Source organism: Pinus tabuliformis, chromosome 4_2 (genome assembly GCF_031772625.1).
Source record: "Pinus tabuliformis cultivar Carrire ecotype Pingquan chromosome 4_2, CPIR1, whole genome shotgun sequence".
NCBI lineage: Eukaryota > Viridiplantae > Streptophyta > Pinopsida > Pinales > Pinaceae > Pinus > Pinus tabuliformis.
Genome location: NC_142304.1, coordinates 710,289,176 through 710,308,847, shown reverse-complemented (window position 1 = coordinate 710,308,847; position 19,672 = coordinate 710,289,176). Strand labels below are relative to the sequence as shown.

Sequence of the window (19,672 nt, the reverse complement as noted above, 5' to 3'; positions counted from 1 at the left end):
TTTTGAATATTTTGATTCAAAAATAATTTTGATTATTATATAAATTATATTTTTTATTTTTTATTTTTTTATTATATAATATTACCGCTCCCGACTAACCGTTCCCTGTAAATTTTGGGGAAACCTCTAACTGTTCTGGACACTCGTACCCAAGTTCCCAACGTTCCCATGTTCCAAAAACTCATGCAACATAGCTTATAACACAAATAAATTCATAACTCCATGAATACTTATCGTAATCGGATGATCTTTAGATCAAGCCTACACCTCTCGATGAAAGGGATCCAAGAAAAATATCAGCTGCCATAAATAACATGACCCACATGGGGTTTGGCCCTAGTTGCCAATTTTAACATCAATGGCAAATGTATAAATAAAGCTAATAAATTAAATTGTGAGATAAAGAATGTTATAAAAAACATCTCAAAGTTAATAATAAAAAAGCAAATCCATCTTACACCCAAATCTTTTAAGCAGCAAGAGGTTGAGGGGTTTACGCCTGGTTTGCATATCACAAGCTGAGCAATTTAATCACCTGCTATATTGAATATCATTAGTTTTTGAACAAGAAAGTAGTTTCTGGGCCACACCACATATATTTAGACTCCTGAGCTACTTGGTAATACATGCATATCATATCCAAAAAAAATTTCCCAAATGCATGCAATTACAACTGATCCGGGTGGCATTTGTGGAAGCACCTTTAAATTTTGCATCATCAAGATAACCAATGTGGGATTTTGCTATCATTATCGTCAATGTAATTTGATCCTCGAAGGAAAACAGCTGGCATTATATATATATATGACCTTAGTTGAGAGGAAAGGTTCTAGCAGCGGGGCAATATCAACTTTTGCCAGAACCAATAATTTTCAGACTTATTAAACAATCCACAAAAATGCTTGGGCAGAACGAAGCAAAAATCATTATTGCTCTGATTACAAAAGATGCAATGACTCCATATAAAAGTAATGTGGATTGTTGTTACAAGAATAAGAATGATGATCAAGATAATATCATCTTCAAAACCACATCCTAATGGGGCTTGGGAACATATCCATCTACAGCAAAATTCCTTGTGGCAGCTGGCAAAGCAACTTTCATCCCATCAAGCTCCGGCTTAGCAATGACTTGACAACCCAACCGAGACCTACACAAATACCAAACCAAAATCAATATTTGGTAGCCCACCATAAAGATACAGCTGAGAGGAATACCAAACTCCCTACCCAGTATCACACCGAAAGCCACTTTATCAAGTTATTAAGAATTGAAAAGACCAAAACAAATAATGAATAGCTGAGCACTAACCCAAAATTATATTATTTGGCAGTTCACCACAAGACATTCCGTATTAATAAAATTGAAAAACCAAAATCAATCACTGCTAACACACCATAAGACACATTCTGTACTAACATATTTTGAAAAAAAATATCTCGATCTTGTCAATCCAAAAGCACTAACCCAATATTACACTATCTCGCTATGCACCATTACATATTAATAAAAAATGAAGAACCAAAATCAATCTCTGGTAGCATACCATAAGACACATTCTGTACTAACAATTTTGTAAAAAGAAAAAAGAGACTCGCGTCTCTGTAAGGCCAAAAGCAAGATCTAACATGTCATTCTCTTCATCTGTTGGCTCCGGTAGATTGTTATAGTAATCCTCATCCTGTAAAAAGAAGACAGCCCTTGAACATAGAAAGAGGGAAAACAAAACAAAATGCAACAAGCATCTCAATATTTTTGCAGTGCCCAATAAAGTACAGGAGAAAAACTTACCATGACAATAATATGACAAGTAGAACAGGCAAGTGATCCTTCGCATGCCCCTGAACGATGATATCAAGCAAAAACAATTAGAAAAGTAAAGAGGAGGGAAAAATGTATATGCCTACACTATAATTTGGTTGCCCATAAAGATGATTTGGCACCTTCAAGGTCTATGTCATTCTCATGAGCAGCTTCAAGCATCGACATTCCAACTGGCACTTTCACAGTCTTTTCTTCACCATCCTTGTCAACAAATGTTACCGAGATTCTGCATCTCCCAAAACATAAGTTAACATTTAGATTCATCGAAATGAAAAATATCAGAATGCTTTCAACTTTGTATATGCCAAATGGTGCATATCAATAAAATCACCCGTCAAAAATTACCTGGTCCTTGTAGAGTGCAGAAAGAATTCCAAATATTTCTGTTTCTTAAATTTTTTATGGTGGAATAAATCATAGGTTACACGTGATAAAATATGTCATGGGGTATTCCTTCACAGTACCTGGTTCGAAAATTCTATATAGGCACCACCTCTAACCCAGGTGCAAATGGCGCAATTCAATTGTTCAATCAGAGACCCTACCAATTTTACCTGGCCCCTCAACAAAACCCTCAAAAGTTTGGATACTATTACTGGAGATAATACTATAGCACTGCAGTTTTGCCTGCCTCCTGAAGATCAACTTCAAGACCATTGAACACTTTTGAATCCATTTTCATCAGCTTTTCCCTGTTTTTGCCTCACAATATTGCCCTCAGTGCACTTCATTGGGTTCATATTATTAGAGGTTGCAGAACCTCCACAAGAAAATTGTGCATGAAATATTGGAATCCCTGTTAAATTGATTTCTAAAATTTACTAAATGGCAAGTCTGCTCCTCTGTGCAAAAAAATTATGTCCCTTGGATGATCATACCACCTGGCAGGGAAAACATGTCATTTTGAGTGATCATTCAAAATACAGAAAAGCAAAGCCACAACAATGAAGGTAGATGCCCCTGCAACTTGTGTCCCAGGAGCAGTCCTCCATGACATGTTGTTGCAAACCAAATTTCTTTTGGCACAGCATTAATTCCCCTCTAGTAGTAATCCTTGTTGGAGCATGTTTGTGACCTCTTATGCATATTCTGGCCAGTTACAGAGCAGACTCACAATTTGTCAGTTTTCATAAGAAGAACATCAGCCATTGCACTATGGTGGTGAGTTTGTCCCAGATGCATGGTGCCAAAGATCTCCTGCTTTCTTGATCCGGATTATTGTGTGTCTTCCATTTTGATGCTTTCAGAGTGGGCAAAGTGGAGGAATCAGCTCAGAAGACCATTTTTACCAGCGAGACCCAGTTGGCAAATTGGGGCCTGAAACCTTCCAAGAGCATTTTGAAGCATCAAATGATGTTTTTTGAAGGTAAAATTTTGATGTTTTAGCGCAACACCTTGATTTCCTGTTCTACACACAGACCTTTCCAACAGCGCAAAAATTGTTTCATGCAAAAGTTATGTCACTCAAAAGTTGACCTTCCTGTTTTGTCTACGATAATTCAAGAGGATGCCTTGTCAGCCCCATTACTCATGGATCATGCTGAAGCGGACTCCAAAAGACTCAATGTTATAACTCCAGTTCAGAGTTGAAAGAGTCAAACCTAACCACTAGTGGGCTATCGAATAGTGTTATAACTAAGCCACTAGGAGGAAAGGGTTTTCATTCATTTCAAGCACATTTAGTTCCACAAACGAATAGAGTAGCTGAGAACAATAGGGAGGGAGCACACAGAGAGGATTTGTGCACTATAATAGCCCACGGGCCACAAACCTTCCTTTTTCGTACTTGCAGCAATTTTTTGTTCAAAGAAAAAGAGCAGAGTGACCTCACTTTCTAGTTGGGTTTTCTCCCAAAAGGGTTTCCAAGGTTATATCTTGTGTCAATCATGGTTTGTGAATTTTATTTCGTTGTTCTCTATTTTCTGCATAATTATAATTTCCATGCATACACAATGAACAGTAACTAACTTATAGGTCCAGAAAATCTAAAGAGAAATAAACCCTCATAGTGTAGATTTCATATTTTTAAGTATAATTTATCAAATCTGTTGTGATGAACTGTCCAATGGAATATCCATGGCAATTTATGGATCATAATAGTATCAAAACAATTTTTTTTGGGTATATTGTGGAGATTTGCAGAAGATCTAGAATGGTGAAGCTAAAAGTCATAAAACCCTAGTCATAGCCAATGAATCTGTGAATAACCCTAGTGATCCTTGCAAAGGAGAGGTTTTCGCAGCTGAAAGCACAAGTTGCAGATATAAATCATAACATGAATCTCCTCACGGCAGCCCTAACCAATAAGCTTGAGTTATTTAGAGAAGATGGGGGTTCTAACACAAAGGTCCGATCCGAGGCGAGATCAGGGGATCGAGAAGAAATAGAGAACAAACCAAAGAAAGGACCCGAAAAATATCAAGCCAGTTCAAGTGTCATGAACCATTCACAATTCTTGTTTAAAAAAGAAGTGAAAATCGATATCAAGTCGTATCAAGGTGAAATCGACACTTTGAAGTTAAATCACTGGTTGCAACAATTTGAAGTTTATTGTAGTGTTCATCATATAGAGGAAGAACAGAAGATTTTGTTTGCGCGACTTAAATTAGAAGGCCATGCCCTAACTTGGTGGGAAAGCCACACAGAAACCTTGAGACTGGAGGGAGATCCTCCAGTGACTAAGTGGGAGGACTTTAAAACCCTCATAAAGTCACAATTTTACCCTATTGGGTATGTAGAGGACTAGTGGATCCGATGGCACTACTTCAGGCAGAAGCAGGGGCAGAGTATACACAAGTATACTCTAGAGTTCAAAAAGATGGCCATAATGTTGGATATCTCCCCAAAGAATCCAGATGTATTCCTAAAGTATCTGGGGGGTCTACACAACCATCTATGGAAGCAAGTGATATTGTTTAAGCCCAGATTGATGGACGAGGCTTGTGTACAAGGCCCAAGCATAGTACCTAGATAACAGAGGCCTAAGAAAAGGTCAATCTAGTAGATTAAAGCAGAAGGAGCACCAAGATGCCTCTAAGCAGGGGAAGAAGATGTGGAAAAGATAAAAAGGCAAACAACAACACAAAACCAGTGCAAGGATCTCTGCAACCATTGTAACATTGACGATCATTCAAAGGAGAAGTGTTGGAAGTTGAATCTGAAGCTTAACCCAAAGAACAAAAACAAAGATAATAAGAAGAAGAATCTCATGGCCATTGATTGGAGGAACTAGTTTGAAAGCAGCTCCTACATGGATGAGAATATCGTTTGCACGTCAGTGAAGAAGGAGGTGACTCTGAGTAGCCTTCAGTAACAAGAAGAGAAAAAAATGACTACACTCTTCCACATAAAGATACAGGTCAAGAAGACAAAGATTGATACTCTGATTGACTTGGGATAGCAGGCAAATCTCATTGTAGCAAAGTTGGTCAACAAATTGGGATTGGAAGTTCGTAATCATCCAATCCCATATCCATTGGGATGGGTAAATAAGGATGTAGAGTTAAAGGTAACAAAACAGTACAAAATTAGATTTGCTATCAATGTTGATTTTATTGATGAAATAGAACTAGATGTAGTTCCCCTTGATGTATGTGGAGTGGTGTTTGGAAGTCCCTACATGTACATGTGAGATGCAACCTTCATGCGGAGAGCCAACCAATATTGGCTCGTCGAGGATGGAAAATCATTCACCGTCAATACACACAGAAGCAAGTCAAAAATTTCATTGGCAAGTGCCAACCAAGCCAAGAAACTGATCAATTCTAGCAAGAAGTCAATTTTACTATTTTTAAGAGAGAATCATTTATAGAAGAGTCAGTGAGAGTAAAGGCATCCTGATTCCCTGGAGGCGTGTACTAAGAAACGAAAACAGCAACTGCAAGAGTTTCTATAGGCATATAGGGATGTGTTCCAAGAGTCTAAAGCGTTACTACCCAAGAGGGAAGTGGAGCACAAGATCCATCGACTGTTGGACTCTCCATTGCCAAACATTTGCTTATACAAGCAGTTTGTTATAGAAGCAAGTGAAGTGAAGAAACAATTGCAACAACTACTGGAACAGGTGCCATTCAACTGAGTTCATCACCATCTGGGTCACCCATCATCATAGTGCCAAAAAAGGACGTGACTTGGCATATGTGTATTGATTACAGGGCATTGAACAAAATCACGCTCAAGAACAGGTGCCCCCTGCCCAAGGTTGACGATTTGTTGAATCAGTTGCAGCAAACAAAACACTTCACCAAGTTAGATTTAAAGTCTAGATATCACCAGGTTCGAGTTTCAGAAGAAGACCCCTGGAAGACCACCTTCAAAACCAAGCAAGGTTTGTATGAGTGGTTAGTCATGCCATTTGGCCTATGCAATAAACGAGCTATTGTAATGAGCTAGGGTAATTTTTCCCTAGGGTTTGCTATCACAAAGCTTCCCACTTTCTTTGTAAGTTAACACAATTGCTAAACAGTGCGTTCTAAATACTACAATAGTTTAGCAATCCAGCACCATTACAAACAATACAAATAATCTTTAATAGAACGAAGTATCTTTCAATCTTGTATTGATCCCATTAATACAATAACAATTTGTCCACAGTAACCATGCACACGTAATCCAACACCTCTTATGAAAACACTTATAAATCATTGACCATATGTTTGCATTAGTTAAGTGTAAATATTCTAACCGTGTCTACAACTACAAAGATCCATCAGGCTTCTAACTAGTTTAGAACCTTCAAACTTGTACCATAAGATGGCTTGACTACTATGCTAATTTTGGTCGCCCTTCTGTACAGGAGGTCACAACCCTTGTTTTTACGGCGTCCGCTAGCCTATTACGTCCTCCATAAGCCCTCAATTTGGAGAGGACATTACAGTCCCCCCCTTCCCGAAATTGCTTGCCCTCAAGAAATTGTAGAACTGGTTGTTGTAAAATTTGTTTTCCTTCCCAAGTGGCGTCCTCCTCGAGTAAATTCTTCCATTTAATAGGGTATTCTGGAATTACTCGTTGTCTTAACTTCTTTTCTCGTACGGCCATGATTGTTTCCGAAATCAACTCTAGTTGTCCTTCCTCGTCTAATGGAGGCAATTCGATAGAGTAGTGACCTGCTGTCCCACAGCCTTGATACATGACACATGGAAGATGTTATGGATTCTGTTGTCACTCGGCAATTCTAACTCATACGCTACTTCACCAATCCTTCAGAGAGCTTTGTAAGGCCCATAAAACTTTGGTTTTAGCTTCTTTGCACCACTTTTCTTGAGTGTAGATTGTCTATAGGGTTGCAATCTCAAGAAAACGAGGTCTCCTACCTCAAAGATGTATTCTATTCAATGTTGGTTTACGTACATCTTTTGCCAATTTTGAGCAGCATGCATATTTTCCTTGAGCACCCTGAGAATGTCCTGACTCTCATGTATCCATTCTCTAGCAAGGGGTGACCTGTTGTCTCCACAAATTGTGTCAATAAAGAATGGTGCATCATACCCATATAGTGCTCTAAAAGGCATAATCCCAATGGATAAATGGCAAGTGGTATTGTAGCAATGCTCCCCAAGGTACAACCATTTGATCCATGTTTTTTGTTGACTCGCCACATAATTACGTAAGTATCCTTCAATCCATTTATTCACGTTTTTCGTCACAATAACTAGTGCTAGGGGTTAATTCTATCCCCACTAGCCAAAAGAGATTCTGCCAGAATGCACCCATAAACATGTTGTTCCGATCATTGACTATATTATTTAGTCATCCATGGAGTATGAAGCCCTCTTTGAAGATGATATTATGCTACTTGCTTGGCCGAATAGTCAGTTGAGATTGCAAAGAAGTGCATGAATTTAGTCAATTTGTCCACCACAGTGTAGATACAATCTTTGCCTTATGTTTTGGGCAGCCCTGTGATGTACTCCATTGAGATGCTCTCCCATTTTTGTTGTAGAATTGGTACAAGTTGGAGAAGACCTACCGGATGTGTATGCTCAACCTTATTCTGTTGGCATGTCATGCATTCCCTAACATATTTCATCACATCGTCCTTGAGACCCTTCCATGAAAACTGTTCCCTAACCTTGTCAATAGGCTTTGAAGAACCCCTGATGTCTAGCTGATGGAGTGTCATGCATGACCTTGAAATTTTTCTCTTTGAGGGCAAATACAAGAACCAAGTATACCTTGTCTTTGTAGTAAATAATATCATCGACTATCTTGTACCTGTCATCTTGAATGAGTTTGTCGGTCAGTGCACATGCAAACTAGTTCTTGGCGTATTTTGCTAAGAGATAATGTTATGAATATAATTCATAACTAATAAATAAATAAAATAAATGTAAATATTAAATAATCAAATATTGATTATGTTAAATAGTCATTAGTTAAGTGGAAAGGCATGTTTAAAAGACACACCTAATAACGAAAGGTCACCTGCCTAGGTATAAAAGCAGGCCCTCATTGTAACATTCAACACTTGTACATTATATATATATATATATATATATATATATATATATATATAGATAGATATATATATATATAAAATAAATTATTATTACAAATACCTTTTGTGTATTTTTACATTCAAGCTTCCAAGCTATCAGTTTTCATGCTTCAATAACAGTTTTTATGCTTCAGTGGTATTGGAGCCATGGCACACAATATAATCATGTGGGTCTTTGAACGTTGTTCGTCGCACAATGTGCCATTACGTTCCCGTCCTGATTGCGTCGAGCAGTTTAGTAAAATTCAAGAAGCATTTCAGCGTTTAGAAAAATCATATGCAAAAGTTAAAGCATGTCGAAAGGAAATCGATAATAAGGAAGATGATAGCGACAGTGAAGAAACGAAACAAGATGATGATGATCACAACTATAAACATAGAAGGAGAGTCACTCAGTCTCAATCTTTTAACCGAGATGGTGAAGAGGATGATGAGACGAGACCTATCACGAAGCGGGGTAGGCTTTTAGATAATGGCCAGTCATTGCAAGAAGGTGAGGCACAATTTTTAGATCGCTGCAGGGAATATACCCCATTACAAACAGAAAGTCTGCTGAGAAAACGTAGAGAAGGTGTTTCGTCTATCCCCAATTCTCAGCCCTCCATTGGAGATGATCAAATCATGTCCCTGGATAAACCGCTGCAGAAGTTGCTAGCCACTGTTTTTTCGTTTGCTTCTAATGATGTTAAGGGAAAGGAGGTTGTTGTTATTTATCTAAGATATCCGTTATCTATTGAAAGTAACACTTCAATTGATGCAGTCATCCATCCCGTTGCAGTTCCTCTGCTTGTCGATATTCTTTGGAATCTCTGAGGCAAGTACCCAAATTTCATGATCACTAGCACCCTTTGAGATTGCAGCATCCAAATTTTGAGAAACAACCTGATACTTGTCCAATGCTTTCCCTATGTTTAGAGCGGGCTCCAATCCACAAGTCTCCTTTGACGCTACTCCCCTTCTTTAGCTAGATGTTGCCTTTCTTCTTCTCCTTTTCAAGCAAGCTCCTAGGCTCTCTTCTACTCTTTAATCATCCTTTGCACATAGGAAGCTAGTTCATGTACACTCCATTGATCCAGTGCATCAGTTGCAAATTTCCATCTACAAAGACCTGTGTATTGAGCATACAAATCCATCTTGGACTCTTCTTGTTTTCTGTCCACACCTTGTTGTATTTTTCTTTATGCCCAGTAGAGATATCTTCTTCCTTGATTTGTTTAGGAGACAATCTCATAATGCTTCTACAGTCACCTACCATATACCCATAATTGTGGCATTTGTAGCATTTTGTATTGTACTTGAATAAGGGGGCAAATGAATTATGATTTCTGCCATTGTAGCCATTGGACGCTTTAATTTGATTGCCAAGAATTTTGCTTCTGAAAGTTTGATAAGGTCCTCTATAATCATCCCTGTCATAAACTCTACAATTCCTTGCTTTATGTCAATAGCTTGTGCATGAAAAACAATGGCCAAGACATATAGTTTGATACATGGTTGAGAAGGATTGTCTTAATGAAACAACTCTTTTGAAGTTGTTCTGCTTTGGAGAAGATTCAATTCTTTGTTGATCTTTGTCCCTTGTTTCACTGTTACTTGTATAGCTTCTAGGTGTAGTAGCTCTTCCAAGCTCATCCTAATTTCTTCCCTTGCTTCCACTGTGGTTGGGGCTTTGAAGAATATTAGCATGACTTTCAGGATTTTCCTCAATCTTATTTTTTGGTGACCTAAGGCTTGCATCTTCTTTGTATGAAATCTCACCCACATAACCAAGACTTGTTTTGTCATATGGTGATCTTTGACTGTTGAGAATATCATCCAACATTTGAGAACTTTTCAATTTCTTGTTGAACTTGTCTACTTCATTCCTTAATGACACAATTTCTGCTTCAAGCTTCTCACAATTTTCTTCTTTTTCCTTCAGCTGGCTTTTCATCACTTCTTCTATTCTCTTAGCTTCTTCTAGCTAAATTTTCAAGGAGATGACTTCTTCAAATTTTTTCTCTTGCTCTTTTAGTTTTTGATCAACTTCTGCTTCTAGCTTCTCATAATCCTAAACCTTTTCCTTCAGTTGACTTGACAACATTTCTTCACTCTTGTCTGCTTCCTTTGCTTGACATCTTAAGAGAACAAATTTTGTTTTATCAATGTTATGAATCTTCTCTTCAAGGATTTGCAAACGCTCTTTAAGCCTTATATTTTATTTTTGAGCTTGATTATTTGTTTATAAGCAGCCACAAATTCTGCTTCAAAATCAATGATGTAAAATCCTTCTAAATCTAGCCAACTCTTTTGATTGTCTTCATCTTCTATTAAAGATTTTATGGAGAAGACTTCTTTTGGGGGTTTGGAGTCGCACCTTCTTGAATTTGCCATCTGTGTTTCTGAGGTCTACCTTCCAACTGTTAGGTTGCATCTGAAGATACCTAGTCTGATACCAATTGTTGGAAATACTGAGAGGAGGGTGAATTAGTATTTCATTATTTTTAACTATTTTATCTTTCAAAACATCTGATACACATAAATCATGAAACACAAATCTTTACATAAGAAACACTTATACAATTTTTCTTTCTAAGTATTTTGTAAACTTCCTTCTACAAAGTAAGCACCAACTTACAAATTTCATAAGCACCAACCTACAAGAGATTTCATTCCCCTAGCTGAGCACCAACACAACATATATAGGCACCAACCTACATCTTCGAATTGTTCCTTGGATCTATCACCAATAACTTTTGGTCTTCAACAAATTCTTCAGTGAGTTGTCATCTAACTATGCAACCCTCAAGTTTGCGCCTTCAAGCTTGATCACAGTCACTTGACCTATACACCTTAACTTTCTACTCTTCAGACATGCTTCTTGACTTGCCTCCTTAGACTTGACCTCCTACATGTTAGTTCTTTGTATTTGATCAAAAAGTGGTCTGCCCATATGGCACTTCAGCTTCTTCAACGCTTGTTGTTCACTATTCGATTGTCATTGCTTAGGCTTATTATATGTTCAAAGAGAAGGTTTACCCACCTAGTAGCATGTACTTAGCACTATAGATTTATTTCTGCTACATAGGGATTTTCAACACACTTGGAATCAAACAGGCCTTTACAGCCTTTAAGGTCTGCTTCCTACAGCCTATCAACCCTTGCAATAAACACTCACCTTATGCAGCCCACAGGCCTATCACAAAAATTGTCCATGATAGCCCTATTCTTATTGCACCTTTGTCCACAATAGGGCTCGGCCCTATCATCACCTTAACATCACAACTACTTCAGCTAACAACTCCCTTAACACTGCCTTAGCCAACCAAACTCAGCCTCCAAAGATCCTTGCAACAATTCTCCAATAGAGCTCGCCCGCCTCAAAGATTAGACTAGAACTTGGACTATACCAGGACTGCAACTTCGGTCTCAAACCAAGCTTGAACTCAGCCTTCAAAATACCAAAAATTGGTCCTCAAACCAGTGTTGAATTCGGCCTTCAAAACTCCAAGACTCATCCTTCAAACTAGGCCTAAACTAGACCTTCAAACACCAGAATTCAACCCCCAAAACAGGCCTGAAACTCAACCTCAACAGGATTGAAGTTTGGCCTTTAACAAGGCTAAAACTCGCCTTCAGCAAGGCTGAAACTTGGCCTCTAGAACAGCTTTGCAATTCGTCTTCTAACAAGGACCAAAAAACCTTCCAAAAGAGTGCCAAAAACCCTACCTATAGAAAATCTCTCCAACTCAGCGTCACTTCACTTGGTTCATGGGGTATGAACCTCATAATTGCCCTTCGCTTGCTTAGACAAACCCGAAATGGCTTGAGTGAATTAGTCCTAGGTTACTCCACATAATGCCTATATATAGTGCATTTAACCCCCAAAAGCAAGGTCGACTTGCCCACTGACTAGGCCAACTCGTGCATTGGTTGGGTTGACTTGGCAGACTGTATAATGAACATTCAAAAATTTATTTCTCCTAAACCATGAGGAGTTAGAGGGAGTGCCATATACAGTTGGAAAGGTCTCGGAATAATCTTTCCAAACATATATATTGTGCTCTTGTTTCCTCAAAATCTAGCAGGTCTTGTGAGGGGACCTCACAAGACGAAAGCTAGACTTAGTGACAACACTATGAGGCGTGGCCCACTGTCGCCACCTGCATTTTAGTGGATTTGCACCACAAGGGAGGCTTCCCTGTGTTAGGTCACCTAAAGGATATCTCAAGTCCCAGGGTTAGAGGTGACAAGGATAGGCCAAGGAGACGTATTGTACTTAGGAATAAGGCTCGACGAGCTTAAACAAGGCAATGTGTTCCCTCCAAAAGTCCTAATTAGGGCACAATGTGATCTAGGGTTTTAGAATAGGCAAGGTCAAAAGGCTTACCTAGGATCAGAAGGCCAAGAAAAGGCTTGACATAGATGAGAATGATTAACTTGTTAAACAACAAGCCTTCAATAAGCCCCAAGTTGAAGCCTAGGGCAAGACTAGGGTTTAGCTAGAGAAAAGGGCGCTAGCCCTAAATGGAGGAACTAACCATGGGAAGAGGTTTATTTTGAGGTGATGACCACACAACCAAGTATTGAAGCCCTCCACAAGGTAACGCAGTCAACGCTAATTGAATTTTGACCTTAACCCTGGCCTAGTGGCTTTTCTTAAGAGGCCGAAAATCATAATTATGGGAGAAAAATATGATATAGAGATGATTTTAGGTGTGACCAACAATTTGACCTTGGGTGATGGAGTCTAAGGGAGATTTACTTAGGAGAAAAATGAATAAATCCTATAATGGAGTAAGGGAATAATAAACCCTAGTTTCAAACCCTAGCTATCATTTATGAGAGATCAAAGTCAATAATGAGGAGAGCTTATCATGAAGAATCACTCATGGGATTGTCACACAAAATATACAAGGGTAATGCATACAATACCATTGGTACGATTTCATAGAAAAAATTCATTAATAAGTAGCACATAGAAACCCTAGAATATATCCATTCCATGCAATAGCCATAGAAAACATTCCAATACAAAGAAGACATATAAGATAGATGCATGAAACAATCCTTTATTGCTCCAAAATGACATCTCCAAAACAACAGAATAGCTCCATAAGCAAAAACTCCATGATAGATCATATCTCCACAAGGTACAAGAGAAATTTCAGCTAGGCCAAAATCTCTAAGAGGGTCAAACTGATCCACAAGTGATGATGAAAATGAAATGAAGGTGACCTCTACTTATGAGGTCCACCTTAAGTATTTTAGCCTAATGAAGCCCTAATAAAAAGTTTGAAATGAAATGAACTTCAGTTACAAGCCAACCCACTAGCTAATGACAAAACAGACCCTGATTGGCCACACGTGTGAGTTGTATCCTCACTAAATGCTGACGTCGTGCCCTTTTAGGGTTCCAAATGCCATGCCAAGGTATGTTGAGGTGTCCAAACGTGTCAAAATTCCTAGATCATCCAAAATTTGAGGGACGATCATAAAATCCTCCCCTGGGGTCCCAAGTGCAATTGGGGTGCCATCATGTGGTCTCCATGGGTCTCCAACTATCAAATAAGGCATCCTTCTCTCTAGCGTTAGGGCTTCCTCAGATGCAACAAGCCCTCCCTAGTCTCTCAATGAGAGACCATCCTCATTTGGGCTTTGAACTAACTCTTGCCCATCAAGTTGTGTCAAGGCTAGCTTGGGGGCATATCGGGTCTAGTGGTGTCATCATTAAGAATCCTCAAAGCTAGGTCAAATTTGACCAACGTCTTAGGTCCTAAAGGTACTCTGGGACATGTAACATTTGTTCATGTTGTCAACAGGCTTCAGTCTCTCAATGTCGCATCTACCTAGACTATATATATCTCTGAAAAGCATGGGTACCTATGGAGTGGGTGCCTTCAAGGCCTGGGCTATTGTGGACTACCTGAGAAAAACAAAATGAACTCAAGCGAAAGTTGTTGGGGTCAAAGTTGTTGGAGAAGTTGCTGGAAGGTCGAAATTTGTTGCTAGAAGCGGTGTAAGGAAAGCTCATCAAGAAGGAAGGATGACTTGGGTTTGGAGGGTCTTGGTCAAGGGTCATAGGTCTTAGAATTTGACAATTGAAGATCTATAAGAAGAGAAGGATTATGTTGGGTCTTCCTCTCAGTTGGAGATGTTTTGGCCCTGGTTGATCGCCTATATCTTGTGTCCTATTGTCTCATTGTTCTTTATGATTTTGGTAGTTGCTTGATGATAGAGAACACTAATAATAATAAAGGAAAGAAGAAACTAATCGATTAAAGAAAAAATACATCACAAGCAGCCATTAAATTAAGAGAAATCACCTACACTTGTTGCCCCCTAGATTTCTCAACATGGTATCAAAGCTAAGGCAACTACATCAAGGAAGCACAACACGAAGAAGGATACTTTAGGGCCAAAGTATAAAGAGATCATCTTGGAAACATCAAGAGCATCAATCATCAAGAAGGACTAACCCTCTCATCATATTGAAACGGAATAATTAAGAGCATCAAAGAAAGAAGGGTTCCACACTTGAAGCGTATTTGGGAAACTCACAAATTCTACAATCATTTTCACCAGGAAGGAAGAGTGAAGCACTTTTGGGTCTGTTTTTCTAGGCTATATTCTCCACATGTGTGAAGTATTAAGACATCCTTCTACAATAGCAAGTATCGAATTGCAGCAACCGTCAAGGATAAAGTTATGTGCCAAGAAAGGTCTCCTTTGCAAGCCGAAATAACAAGAAAAAGAAGTCAAGTTAAGCGAAGTAGAAAGGAGGCAAATTTGTCCATCTTCTAGCCACACATGTGAACTAGGGTTATTGCAGAAAAGGCTAAAATTGCAGAACTTCTACATCAAGCCGAAATTTGAGGTTGTGAAACAAGTTTAACTTGCATTGTATTGAAGGAAGAAAAGCAGGAAAAAGTGTTGTCATCATCGTCAAGGAATCAATGTGATCTCCCTTTGAGCCAAAGATCACTTTTGAAGAAAGACACCTTCACCAAGAAGACATCTTCTATTATCTACATCATCATCAAAATCAAGAAGGCATCAAGTTGAAGATTTCATCATCTAGGAGCAACTTCACTTAACAAGTAAGTATTTTTATATCTATATTTGAATATGTCAAAATGACTTCATATTGCAAGGAGAGCAACAAATTGGTTGGGCCATAGAACTTTCTTGCATGGAAGAAGAGGATAGAGTTGATCCTCATAGAAAATGAAGTCGTTGGTCATGTTAAAGGTTTAATTTTCGAACCTCTGAAAGAAGAAGCTTAAGCTCTACAACATAAAGATATCAAAAGAAGAAGGAATAGCTCTACAAGATGAAGTTACTCCATTCAATGAACTATTGTCATTGTGCAAAATCAAAGAAATCGGGTTAAAGGCAAAAATCAGTGTAGGACCAAGCGAGCAAGTTCAAGCATTTACTGCCATGGCTAGAAGAAAAGGGAAGTTTGGGCAACTTGTTCCTTAGAAAAAGAAGAACATGTCGAAGGTTCAATGTTATGGTTGTCATGAATATGGGCACTACAAGAGAGATTGTCCAAAGATCATGAAGGACAACAACAAAAGAAGAAGGGAAGAAGCCCATATCACTGAAGAAGTGGAAGAAGTTGAAAGAAGAAATCCAAGGAGGAGAAAGTAAAATATCTCTACTATGATTGAGATAGTCTTCCTCACCTAGTTCTTTTCAAGTTTTTTGTTGTAAAGTATAACTATCATGGTAGGAATCATTAGAAGCATGATAGGATGCATCATGTTAGGAGATGGCATCATAGAAGCATATGATTGAAAGCAAGAGCTCGTGACATCATCATAAAGAAGCATGAAAGATAGCTTAAATAGAATTCTATGGTTGTCACCTATAAAAGGATGTAGCTCTTGGTAACCTCATTAGAAGCATAAGTAGTACTTATGCAAAAAATGAAAGTCATCTAGTATAGATCTCATCATATATCATTCAAAAAGGAGCATTTGCAGGATGAGGATGATCAAGATCCTCCGTTGGAATCTTCATCAGAAGGTTCACCTACTGGAAGAAGTAAGTGTCTATGCCAAGAATTCCACCTTGTATGGGATTCATGGAATGATGGTATGATGTCAAAAGAAGTGAAGCAAGTCAAGGTGATTGAAGTTCTTTCAATCAAGGAAGTTGTTGAAGGAAATCTAGATGACCAAAAGGAAGAGATGAGGTATGTATGCTTGTATTTGATAAAATTGAGTCATGTCATATAGTTATAGATAGCATGGCTAAATGATCCACCTCATGAGCATGATCAAGAGAAAGGGATCTCCTCCTTTGGAAGGATGCATAAAGGCATGGTTCACATATTGACTAGATGAAATCAACATAATAAGTCCTCATATGGAATATGAGGTGGTTGATAAAAATGAAGGAACTATGAATGGAAGTTCCTGAGAAGCAATATGTGAAGAAAGTAAGGAGAGATCGTGAAAGATGCAACTACTGTCACATAGAAAAGGAAATCAACATCTAATAACTAGAAGAATTGATCGTGACATCTCCATGGAAAAGGTATGAAGACTCGAATGAAGTATGGAAAGGAAGATGACCCTTGACATTTAATATCTTTTTGGAGATGGATCAATATGAATGCAGGATGTTGATACAAAAAGAAAATATCGTGATCTAAGACCATCACAAAGGTAATTTGATGTTCAATTTTTATTTTTGAACAATATCTGGATGGGCTAAGAAGAAATTCATGACATCAAAAGACAGAGTCCTACAAGCAGTCGGTTGTCCCATGATCTCCACCTAGAGAGTTGTTGGAAGCAAGTCCTTAGTTAAGGGGAGGCTTGGTCAAGTCCCTGGTTAAGAAGGAGATTGGGTACATTCCTTTTATAGGAATGGATGCATTCCTTCATTAGAATGGGTATATCCTCCATAGTTGAGAGGGAGAGGTAGACACATCATTCTTGTCTTCACGTGGGAAGAAAGAATGGAGGATTGGGTAAGCATATGGCATCTAATACTCTTTGAGGATGTGGTAGGGCATCCAAGATAAGAGTAGTAGTAGAGGACCAATATTTTTTGAGGATTGGGAATCCAAGATAAGAATAGCCCTGGTGGAACATACTCTAAGAGACCCCGAGTGGGGTATGTTCCGAGAGAGACAATGATGAGGGTGTCTATAAATCATTGGTCTCGCCAGCATTGTGCTCTGATCTTGTGGAGAGATAGAGTTGTTAGTCAAGGCCTTGTTATCTGACAATGTTTGGTGATATGATGTTATACAGATGGGTTACCAATCTGACTCTTCTTATAAGAATTCTTCAAATTAAGAATGTCCAAGTACCTTGTATGGATTATGAATACCTCTCTAGTTAAGAGGGAGTGTTGAAATATGTAACTAGGTTCGGTCTTCATAATGGCATATGTAATCATGATTTTATGTATTTAATGAAAAGAGAAAAATAAATTTATTATTTGTGTTCTTGAGGCATAGGTTTCATGCTCAAGGGGAATTTATTGTTAGGCCAAGCACCTATTGAGTGCTTCTAGGTTAGTCATAAAGTCAATTGAGTCATTGTCATTTATTGAAGACCCATTTGGGCATGTTACATATTGTAAAGAAAATTTTATTGAGTCAAAAGACCCTCCAAGACCTCATCATGGCACAAAGATCAAGTCGGCCTCAAGATAGCAATTCACACCCCTCACAAGCCTATAAATAAGAAGGAATTCGACCTCATTTACAAACACACTCAAAAAAGTTCAATCTCCTCAAGATAGAAGCTGGAAAGGGACGAAGAAGAAGAAGAAGACCAAGATCAAAGTTTTTGGGCCTCTTTCTCTCTCTCTCTCTCTCTCTCGTTAGGGTTTCTATAGTTTCTAGGCTAGACGAAATTCTGACGCTGCATCGAAGTTGTGAAGCTGCAAGGTCGAAGTTATGAAGTTGCAAGATCGAAGTTGTGAAGTTGCCTCTAGATCGAAGTTGTGAAGTCGTTAGGTCTAAGTTGTTGAAGCTGCATCAAGGTCGAAGGTGTAAAGTTGCTAGGTCTAAGTTGGTGAAGTTGCTAGGTCAAAGTTGCAGAAATTGTTGTTGGGGTTGAAGTTGTTGGAGAAGTTGTTGGAAGGTCAAAGTTTGTTGCTGGAAGTTGTGTAAGGAAAGCTCATCAAGAAGGAAGGATGACTTGGTCTTGGAGGGTCTTGGTCAAGGGTCATAAGTCTTGGAATTTGTCAATTGAAGTTCTATAGGAAGAGAAGGATTCTGGTGGGTTTTCCTCTCAGATGGGTAGGTTTTGGCCCTAGCTGATCACCTATATCTTGTGTCCTATTTTCTCATTGTTCTTTGTGATTTGGTAGTTGTTTGATGATAGAGAACACTAATAATAATAAAGAAAAGAAAAAGTTAATCAAGTAAAGTAAAAATACATCACAAGCAGTTATCAAAGTAAGAGAAATCACCTACACTTGTTGCCCTCATGATTTCTCAACAAAATCAACCATCAATCAAAGACTAAGATCAACGATGCATCTCTGTGGACCAACCTTGAATGTTAGGGGCGTGTTAATACTTCAAACAATGATCACCTTCTGATATCTAACTAGACCAAGTCTTGTAAAGGTGTTCCATACCTTGGTAGAGGTGGCTAATAATCAACCCTATTAGGTGTTTCCAACCCTCAAGGGGAAGTGACGGTTCCAAATTCAACCCCTCAATCAATAAGTGTTGAAGTAAATAATGTGGTAATGAAAGGGAGAAGGCCTCCTCGCTAAGTGCCATGATCAAAGGGATTAGCTAATGGGGGTCCACATCCTGAGTGTATGAATGTAAAGGACGAGGCAATCATGGAGGCATGAGTTACCTACTCGGCTTGATTTTTCCACCCCTCTTGTGCACCTTATACTTCTTGATTATTTGTTGTATTACTGCAAATAACTCAAACGTTAGAGGTTGCTCTTTATGATATAGCAGTTTTATTACCCTTAAGATGAGTCAGTTCATTGCTCATTAGGGATGGGACATGCAAGGGTTCCTTTTGATGTAATGGAGCATCATGTGCTCAGAAATCAGGTGATTGCCATACGAGGAGGGTAGAGTTCATGCTAGGCTTTTGCCCACGTGCTACTCTTACATCCCGGCCATATTTTGCATTTTGATTTTCTTCTTTTTCTTTCATTGTACCCATCATATTCTTTTTTATTCTTTTAACTACATTGTGGCCATGATATGTTTTTTATTCTTTTAGTTGCATCAACCTCCAGGGTAATAATGTTGAGAATTCTATAGAGAAATGATTAGAGTGATTTCTCTTTAATTGATAACTGCTTGTGATGTCTTTTTACTTTCCTTACTTATTTAGCTTCTTCGCTTATTATTATCTTTGTGTATCA

The 19,672-nt window shown here is 38.5% G+C and overlaps 1 protein-coding gene across 2 annotated transcripts in view; it reads right to left on the bottom strand.

Moving 5' to 3' along the window:
• Positions 1 to 613: 613 nt before the first annotated feature.
• Positions 614 to 19,672, bottom strand: part of LOC149171469 (uncharacterized) — an 88,682-nt gene continuing 69,623 nt past the window's right edge. Inside the window, exons 3-6 of one of the 2 annotated variants that reach the window (XM_089424096.1) lie at positions 1,944 to 2,050; positions 1,792 to 1,841; positions 1,629 to 1,681; positions 614 to 1,150 (exon numbers count right to left, since the gene is read on the bottom strand). In XM_089424096.1, the coding sequence (XP_089280222.1) occupies positions 1,036 to 1,150; positions 1,629 to 1,681; positions 1,792 to 1,841; positions 1,944 to 2,050 (325 nt within the window). In that variant the 3' untranslated portion in view covers positions 614 to 1,035. Of the gene's footprint in view, positions 1,151 to 1,598; positions 1,682 to 1,791; positions 1,842 to 1,943; positions 2,051 to 19,672 lie in introns of both variants that reach the window. The other variant, XM_089424095.1, reaches the window with a different exon arrangement.